Here is a 9,411-nt window from a genome sequence, read left to right on the forward strand (position 1 = left end):
CGCAGTGCTGAGGAGCTGCAGCCAGCTGCGGGTGCCGCTGCGATGGAGAGGCCAGGCCACGGCCGCCGCCGTTCCGGAGAGCACCAAGGCCCAGATCCAGCCCCAGGAGCGGTGGGTGTGCGTGGTGGGGGCTCGGGAAGCCGTGGGGCAACCGTGGGACAGCTGTGGGGCAGTTGTGGGACAGCTGTGGGACAGTTGTGGGGCAGCTGTGGGACAGCCATGGGGCAGCCGTGGGACAGCCATGGGGCAGTTGTGGGACAGCCATGGGGCAGCTGTGGGACAGCCATGGGGCAGCTGTGGGACAGCCATGGGGCAGTTGTGGGGCAGCTGTGGGGTAGCCATGGGGCCTGCTCTGCCCCGTGTGGGGATTGTTTATCTGCCTGCCTCTGCTCTCGCTCAGGGGCAAGGACAGCCCTGTCCCTGCAGGGCCCACGTGAGGCCTGGGGCAGGGTAACATGTGATAACATTTGTTATCACTGTCATTTGAGGTTCTGGTTCCTGCTTTCCTGGGTTTTATTCAGCAGCCTTCTGATGCACGCTCCAGCAGAAGGGGAACAGAAACTGAGGTCCCCAAACACCGGGGATCCTCTCAATGCCCTGTTGTAAGACTTTGGCTTTAACGAGAGGAGGGCGAAGCTCCCTGTGCAGCCGAAACCATCTGCTGGGGAAGAGAGAGGTCCTGGTCTGTGGGCTCCCTTGGGCTGGGGAAACAATTCCCTGGGGAGATTGGGTGAGAGTTGTGATCAGCAGCCATTCTGTAAACGCTGATAGCACCATCTGTGCTGCTGTGCTGTGCAGGATGTTATCCGTACAGCAGCTGCCAGACCTGCACCTGGATAGAAATCCCATTCTGGAAAAACCCCACCCAAACACAACTGGCCCTACAGTGAAGTGTAGAAAGGCTTCTTGTTTCTGGCACCGCTGCAGGAGATGAGATGTTTCTCCACAGTAAAGAAGACAAAGACCTGTGCGAGTGGCTCATCTGTTTTCCAGGGAAGCTGCTGCTTGGTTTGGTTGGAAACCGCAGCCGAGACTGTTTTATAACCTCCCTTAGACACAGCAGCTGCCAGACAGCTTTCTTAGTGTGTTTCCAGCTAAAGTTTGTGCTACAGAGTGGTTACTTTTTAAAAAAGCAGAGATCATGTAGATACTTGTGTCTGGCCATTCCTGTTCCTAGCACAAGCGTTTACATAAGCAGGAGGAGCCTTGGCATGGGAGCTGCCTTTGTGAAAGGCAAATGCGGGAGGATAAACTGGTTACTTTGCCATCATAATGAAAATAAAAGCAGTGGGTCACTAGGATTTGAAACATCTCTCGCTTTCCATAGGAAACCTAAAACGGGAATCTTGATGTTGAACATGGGAGGCCCGGAGCGGCTGGATGACGTCCACGATTTCCTCCTGCGTCTCTTCCTGGACAGAGACCTGATGACGCTTCCAGCTCAAAAGTGAGGAGTGCTGGGATCTCCTGTGCTCCAGGGGGGCTGGGTGTCCCTGCCTGTTTACCCTGTGTAGAGAGCAGCGTTCCCTGAGACTGCTTCATCCTGGGAGCAGTGCAAGAGGCAGTGCCAGAACTCTCTGGAAGCAGCTGTGCCGTGGTGGCTCTCTTTTAATTGCAGACTGCGGTGTGGGCAGGGCGGTGGAACAGAGCACCAGACAAGCCGTGCTGCTTTGCTGTAGTTTGTGGGGACAGCAGGGAAAGGCTGCTGCAGCAGAGCTCTGGGGAGGGGTGGCTGGGGCTGTGCTGTTAACGTGTCCCTCTCCGTGCTGCAGTCAATTAGCTCCGCTCATTGCCAAGCGCCGCACCCCGAAAATCCAGGAGCAGTACAGCAGGATCGGCGGGGGCTCCCCCATCAAGAAGTGGACGGCGGTGCAGGGAGAGGGCATGGTGAAGCTGCTGGACAGCATGTCTCCTCACACTGGTACTGCTCTGCTCAGCCTCCTGCGGGCTGCTGCCGCCTCTGCCGCCAAACCTGTGCTTGCAGAGCGGCTTTGGCCTCTCGCTTTTCACTGTGGGCTGCTGTGGGTCTCAGCCCTGCTGGGAAGGGATTGAGTTCGTTGTAGGGCCCTTATCGAGTCACCTGTCCCTCCTGTGATGGAGGGAAGATGACTGTCATAGACCAGGTGTTGTTTTTGGGTGTCCAGAGGCAGGTGCCAGGGGTCCCCTTGGTGTGTGGCACTGCCAGGCACTGCAGCTTGCCCTGTAAGCCCTGCCTGAGCCCAAGGAAGCCTGTGCTGCAGACCAGCGCCTGAGGCCTACATGGGAAGGAAGGGGAATGTATCATGAGCCACTGAGGCGTGTGTGGGAGGCTCAGAACTCTCAGCGGCTGTTTCAGGGCTGAAAGGAGGACAGCTGGAGAAAAGACAAGGCTTTGCAGCTGAGCAGTGCAGGGCAGGGCTGAGCGATAGCAGCGAGCCCCACCCTGGACACAGCAGGAGATAAGGCTGGGCAGTTTGGCTGCGGTGGAAAGAAACGTTCTTTTTGCCAGTCCTGCATGAGGAGAAAACCTCAAACATGAACACAGCTGCCCTCTCTGTTGTCAGTGTCACAGGATCCCTCTGAAGCTCTCTCCCTCCCAGCGAGGGGTGCTGACTGGTACAGGACAGCCTGGGGCACTTCCTGCTAGCACAGCTGGGGTGGGGAATGGGTGCAGATGTTTCTGGCAATGTCCTTTTGTGCAGGACTGGTCTGTAGCTCTTTGTGGCACGTGCCTCAGGCTTGGCTAGAGGAAAAGGACTGCTAAAAGGGTCTGGAAGGATAAAAGCAACGTTCTTGGAAGGCTAGAACCAAATTTATTTCATCCATGGAGAAGGTGGTGTGTCACTGGTGCCTCCATTCAGGTGATGTTCAGTCCTTTCCGCACAGATGTGAGTCCCTAGCGTAGCTGGAGCTGTGCTCCCTGCAGGTGCAGCCAGAGCCTGAGCCCTGCTCTGTCACCAGGGCAGGAAAATGCTTGGAGCCCCTGAAGGGTCAGCCTTGCAGCAGGTTCTGCAGATAAGGCCTGGAAGGTTTATCTGCTTTCCCCAGTGTCCCACTCCCACTTGCTTTTGTTTGGTGACCACTCTGTGTGCAGTCACACCCTTCTCTGGGCACCTCTCCCACCTGATAAGTCTTTTGGAAGCTTCTTTTTCACTTGACAGCAGCTGCAGTTTGACAACAGAAGGTGCTGAGCGCCTCCCACCGTGTCCTTGGGCATCCCAAGGGTGCAGAGCTCCTGTCCCCTCAGAACAGCTGGAACAGCTGGATGTGCTTGCAGACAGCATTTGGGAATTTGGGAGTGCTCACAGGCAGCACTTTGGGAGTGCTGAGCCCTCTCACTGAGTGACTGCAGGAGGTGCTGGTCCCGTGTGAAATGTGGCAGGAAGGAAATACTTTGAGGGTCATTTTGCCTTGGTCTGGTGTGGGCAGGTGAAACCTCGGTGTGTGAGCAGCACTCACTTCCCTTCTGGCAGGTGAAACCTCGGTGTGTGAGCAGCACACAGCACCGTGCCAGCTGCTGGGAGGGAATGGCTCTGTCCTACAGGACCACAGCAGGACATCACTGTCATTTAAAGTCTGTGTACACAGACACCAACCTCTCATTTTGCTGCTCATGAACAAAACCTGACACTGCCAGGGTATTGCTTCCAGGTTCCAGGCCATGTTCTTCCCAAAATGTCCTTTCCCAGGTTAAACTCCTTTGGTCTCTGCTGTGGTTAGTCAGACTTTTGTCTTTAGTGCCGTTCAAAGATGTTAATGAGGTTTCTGGCTCAAGGGCTCCTGAAGTTGGGTCTTTATTTGCTGCTGCTCCCAGCTGGGAGCTCTCCTGCCTCCTGCAGGGAACTGGGGCTGACTAAACCTGTTTTCTGAATCCTGCATAAATGTATGGAGTGGAGCCCAAGCACGGGACATCTGCTTCCTTCAGAAACCTGCTGAATGTTATTTCAGAGCCACTGACCCGGAAACCCTCAAAAAGAAACTTTGCTTTTGTTCTCCTAAGAACCTCTGTCCTCCACTTAAAAAAACAAAACAGCAAACCTCCCCTGCCTGCCTCCCATCCTCCAACCAAGCCATGCTCCCAAAGCTGACACCCAAAAGATTAGAGATAAAAACTGGAGGAACCTGAGATGTCCCCAGGGAGAACCATATCGCTGCCAAAATTGAGCGTTAAAGCCGTGAAGCTTTGTATGAAACCCCTCCAAAATGGGAATTTTGGGACAGCAGGTGTCCCTGAGAGCAGTTTCAGCCTGCCTGTTCCCGTGTGTTTGACACTCAAAGATGTGTTTCTGTGAATTCTCCCCTTTGCTGTGGTCTGTGTCCCGTGCTGGCAGCGCCTCACAAGTACTACATCGGCTTTCGGTACGTGCACCCGCTGACGGAGGAGGCCATCGCCGACATGGAGAGCGACGGCATCGAGAGAGCCGTGGCCTTCACCCAGTACCCCCAGTACAGCTGCTCCACCACGGGTGAGCAGGGCACGGCTGCTGGGCCACGTGGCTGGGGATGAACCCTCGGAGCACACCGCTGCTCTCTACGGCCTGGGATAAAATCCTTCCCCCTGCACACTCACAGCTCTGATTTACAGTTGCGTTTGAATTAGGGAGCATTTTAAAATATGATAATTGCTTGCTGCCAGGCTGTTTTGGGCTGACAGCTTGCTGTGGCCTGGCTGAACCCGTGGTGTTAATTCTCTGTTGCAGGAAGCAGTTTAAATGCCATTTATCGCTACTATAACGAGAAAGGGGAGAAGCCAAAGATGAAGTGGAGCATAATTGACCGATGGCCCACACATCCCCTTCTCATTCAGGTGTGGATCTGAAGGCTTTGAGCTTTTATATTCTAAAATATAGAAAAGAATGCTGAGGGAGGATAGCAGGAAGGCTTCAATCTGAGGGTGGTGTGATGAAATGGGTCTTGTCTACCATGTCTGGAATTACAGGAGGGTTATTTCACACCCCACGCTTTGGCAAGGTAACGTGTGAGAGTGACCACTGTGCACATCCTGTTCTAAAAGCTGGGTGGTGTTACCCTGATGGTGGTGGCTGGAAGGAACCTCTTCAGGCCATTAGTCCAAATTCCTGCTCAGAGCAGGTCTGTGATCAGCACACCCACAGATTATGGTGTTTTGGCAGATTCCCCTCTGGCAGCAAGGAGTAACTCCTGGCTGTGGCAGGAAGGGAAGCCTTCTTGCTGCTTTCTTTCCAGAGAAAACGGCTCTTTGGTCTTTTTCAGGGAGCTTCTGCTCCCTTTCCTGTGGGTTTGCAGTTCCTGTGGGGTGCTGAGCAGATGGAAAAGGCACTGAAGGCAGTTCAGAGCTGCCTGTGCTGGGGATGCTCCCTGGACACACTGAGGGAACTGGGAGTTCCTGGGGCACAGGGAACACGGGAGCTGCCTGGCTGCAGCCCCCAGGGCAGGGCTGCTGACTCTGGCCTCGGTTTGTTTCCATGAGCAGTGCTTTGCTGATCACATCCAGAAGGAGCTGAACCTGTTTCCCCCAGACAAAAGGAAAGAGGTGGTCATCCTGTTCTCAGCGCACTCGCTGCCCATGTCTGTGAGTTCCCTGGGGCAGGGCTGGGGACACAGCTGTGGGAGGCCCAGGCCCAGCTGGCCGTGCCCAGAGGGTCCCCTGGTGCCAAGGGCTGCTGTGTTTGTGCTGCAGGTGGTGAACCGCGGTGATCCCTACCCTCAGGAGGTGGGAGCCACTGTCCAGAGGGTCATGGAGAAGCTCAACTACTCCAACCCTTACAGGCTGGTGTGGCAGTCCAAGGTATGTGCTCAGGGAGCAGCTAAACCCTGTGCAGGCTCTTACTGGACTGAAAAAAATTCACCTTTATCTACATTTTCAGTTCTTTTACTCAGCCTTGCTCAGGCCAGCCCAGGTTCTGCTCCTTTGAGGTGTAACTTTGGGAGGTGTGTCTTCATTAGATGTTTAATGGAGAAAGTGAGAAGTACAAGCAAAGGCAGGGAAATAGAAATAGCTGTTTCTGTCCCACCCATAACTGCTCTGTCATCCTGCCTAGGGAAATGTTCTTTGTGAGAGTGGTGTAATGAGGGTTCTCTTACCTCTGCTTTTGGTCCCAGGTTGGCCCAATGCCTTGGCTCGGCCCCCAGACAGACGAGACCATCAAAGGACTGTGCCAGCGAGGAAAGAAGAACATGTTGCTGGTCCCAATTGCATTTACAAGTGACCACATTGAAACTCTGTATGAGCTGGATATTGAGTATGCCCAGGTTTTAGCCAGAGAGGTGAGTGCCCTGTGGGTTTGGTCCCTGCTCTGAAATGATTTCTCCTGTGCTGAAATTGTAGTTGCTGCTTCTGGTATTTTTTGGGATTTGCTTTATTTTCCTATAAATCAGAAATTAATCAGAATTGGCTTAACCACAGAACAGGATGGGAGTTTGTCTTTCTAGGCTGAGATCTCTAAACCCTGCTAAAAAAGAATTAATGGTTTTTGGCAGCAAGATGTAAAGTTGCCCCTCAGTAATTTTTGCTGTACTGAAGACCACAATCCTGCATTTAATCCTGTCATTTTGGGGCAACCTCTGAATGAAACAGGCAGATTTTGAAGGCTGCCCAGTGAAGGATCAGATTAACAGGTTTCTCTTTTTCCTCCTTATTTTTGATTCAGTGTGGCGTTGAGAACATCAGAAGGGCAGAGTCTCTCAATGGAAACCCGCTGTTCTCCAAGGTATCTGCTGTGTTGAGGGGCTGCAGGGGTCTGCAGTTGTGTTTCCTGCTGGCTGTGGGTGTTTTCAGGTAGACTGGATGTGTGTTGAGTTTAGGAGCACAGGTGGAGCCCCTTGTGGAGCCTGTCCAGCTCAGAGGGGCTCCCAGTGCCGCAGTCTGTGTGCTGAAGGGGGCTCGGGCTGCCCGGCTCGGGCTGGGGGGGTTGGCACAGCTGGCTTTGCTCCCTCTGAGCGTTCCCCCTGCCCCACAGGCCCTGGCAGACCTGGTGTGCTCCCACCTGCGGTCCAACGAGGTGTGCTCCCGCCAGCTGACCCTGTGCTGCCCACTCTGCGTCAACCCCGTGTGCAGGGAGAGCAAGGCGTTCTTCAGCAGCCAGCCCCTGTGAGCCCAGGGCCAGGGCAGGGCTGGCCAGCAGCAGGCACAGCCTGCCTTTGCCTTCCTCCTCCCCATCATTTCTTTCTTTGAGAAGAGTTGTAGGAAGTAGGGGAATAAGGGCATTTCTCCTGTCAGGTGTGAGGAGATCTCACGTCACCGACCCCGACGGGAGTTAGTGTGAGCCCAGCAGTATGCACTGAAAACCTTACATGGCTTTTTTACAATTAGCTTCTATTTCTATGCAGGGATTTGTTTGTATGCAGGGTGGGCACGAGTGCACTCTCTGGCCAGCTCCAAGGTTGTTCTGCTTTTGTTTAAGGTGCACTCTGACCAGCACAGCCTGTTTGTTCTGAGAGGGACTTTGCAGCTGGCTTTGGAGATTCTGGAGATCAAGTGACTCCTAATGCTTTTCAATAATGTGTGTGTATATATATACATATATATATATGTATATTTGGGGTTTTTTCAGGATTTAAAGATAAGGCTTTGTTTTGGTTTGGTTTTCTCCTGCCAGAAACTTCCGGTGAAAGCTTAGCTGGGATAGTAGAACGCACAAAACTTGTTTACATTTTCTAGGAAAAACATTTTCATTATCTGCAGGAAAGCATTTGAAGAGCATAAATTGAAAGGCATTTGCCTGCTTGGGTGATACTGGAGAATTTGCTCCATTGTGTTTCAAGTCTAGCAGGAGCACATGTGGAAACATGTTGGCTTATCCATTAAGCAGAACGGCTTTTAAAATTCTGATTTTTATTAAAAAGGGCTTTTTCTGTTTGGTGAAGTAAATTTAGGAAGTCAGGCTTGTTCTCCAGGGGGTTTACAGCTCTGCTCTGTGCTTTCTACTGTGCTGCAGCAGTGTGGTTTTGTGGGATAGCTGCGGAGTGCCGTGGGCAGGGCTGTAATTGCTGTTATTTAAACGGAGAGGATCGGTCAGGAGTCACTCAGAGTTTCACACTGCAGATCCCTGAGAGCAGGCAGGGCTCTCCTGAAAGGCTGCAGCCCCAGCAGGGCAGGGCCCTGGCACTGACTGACCCTGTGCCCTTGGGGGCCACACGATTACTTGATGTCCTTAGCACTGAAATGCCAGGACCTGGGCACTGCAGCCTGGGCACTGCAGCCTGGGAGCTGCAGGCTGGGCACTGCAGCCTGGGCACTGCTGCTGCTGTCTGGGCACTGCTGCTGCTGTCTGGGCACTGCTGCTGTGTCTGGGCACTGCTGTCTGGGCACTGTTGCTGCAGCCTGGGCACTGCTGCTGCTGTCTGGGCACTGCTGCTGCCTGGGAGCTGCTGCTGTGCTGCTCAGGTGAGGCACGAGCAGTTTGGAGCTCTGCTCTTGGGAGAACAGGGTGTTTAGAGGGAGAAGAGGCCTCCTGTGGTACAGCAGGGCTTGTCCAGTTCTGTTGGGGTACTGGAGGAACGGCTGGATGCTGTGGGGTGCTGTACATCCCTGATAGCTCTGGAGAGCTGCCTGCTCACTGCCATACCTGCTTCCCAGGGTGAGACAGATTCCTCCAGTGCCACAACCTCCTGCAGCTCCCTGTCCCTCTCAGAAAGAAGTCTTCCTCGACCCTTCATGCCTGTGCCTGTTGCAGGGAGCCAGAAGCTTCTCTTGTCCCTCCTCTCCCTCCCCCTGGGCTCTGCCTGGGCAGGAGGAAGGAGCACAGATGTCCAGTCTGTCCACTGGCCTTACATCTCACTGGACAAAGAACCTCCTCTGTTCCACCTCTCTGCCTGACACTTAGGGATCAGTGGAGAGCAATCTGCTCTGTCAAATCTTCCTCCTCACTCCTGCTTCCTCCCAGCTGGAGGGAACGTGGACCTTCAGGTGCTCCAGGCTGTGACCAGCACATTCACAAGTGTGGAAAGCCAAGGTTAGCTTTGTATGAACCTTGTGGTGTTATAAATACAGATGGCTTTTCATTTTCATACTGGAGAGAGCCTTGAAACTACTAGCTGGCACTGATTCTGAGGCATTACCTTGGTCCCCAGTAATAAAAGGTACTTAAAATTCACTTTTGAGTGTTCTAACCGCAAGTGGGATAATTACTCTGTTGCTGCTATTACACCATCATGTAGAAATCACTTAATTTTCCAGCCTTGAGCAGCTGGGGCCCATCTCACGGAGCTGTGGTGCTGGTTGCTGTCAGAGTTCTCTTGGAGGTTTCTGAGTTCCCGAGGAGAGAGGAATCCCAGGGTGCAGGTGCCTTCCTGTGCCCTCCTGGGCGCGGTGTCCCGCGGAGCTGCGGCTGTTGGGAGCCGTGTGAGGACTGTTCTGTTCCTGGCTGCAGGTGTTCCTGCAGTGCCACTGCCTGGGCTGCAGCCCTGGGGGGCTCCTCTGCTCATCCCTGGGGTCCCACAGCCTGGCCTGCA

General features: G+C 53.8%; 1 protein-coding gene across 6 annotated transcripts in view; it reads left to right on the plus strand.

The window, feature by feature from the left end:
• The first annotated feature begins 6 nt into the window (after positions 1–6).
• The window catches only part of FECH (ferrochelatase), a 16,346-nt gene continuing 6,941 nt past the window's right edge, over positions 7–9,411 (plus strand). The window contains exons 1-10 of one of the 6 annotated variants that reach the window (XM_033511485.1): positions 7–111; positions 1,328–1,447; positions 1,773–1,921; positions 4,311–4,445; positions 4,680–4,786; positions 5,432–5,530; positions 5,639–5,746; positions 6,061–6,225; positions 6,609–6,668; positions 8,537–9,053. In XM_033511485.1, the coding sequence (XP_033367376.1) occupies positions 1,350–1,447; positions 1,773–1,921; positions 4,311–4,445; positions 4,680–4,786; positions 5,432–5,530; positions 5,639–5,746; positions 6,061–6,225; positions 6,609–6,668; positions 8,537–8,776 (1,161 nt within the window). In that variant the 5' untranslated portion in view covers positions 7–111; positions 1,328–1,349 and the 3' untranslated portion in view covers positions 8,777–9,053. Of the gene's footprint in view, positions 112–523; positions 677–1,327; positions 1,448–1,772; positions 1,922–4,310; positions 4,446–4,679; positions 4,787–5,431; positions 5,531–5,638; positions 5,747–6,060; positions 6,226–6,608; positions 6,669–6,917; positions 7,842–8,536; positions 9,054–9,411 lie in introns of those variants that run through there. The other 5 variants (XM_033511487.1, XM_033511486.1, XM_033511490.1 and 2 more) reach the window with 5 other exon arrangements.

This window comes from Parus major, unplaced genomic scaffold, assembly GCF_001522545.3.
Source record: "Parus major isolate Abel unplaced genomic scaffold, Parus_major1.1 Scaffold258, whole genome shotgun sequence".
In the NCBI taxonomy this organism is placed as follows: Eukaryota; Metazoa; Chordata; class Aves; order Passeriformes; family Paridae; genus Parus; species Parus major.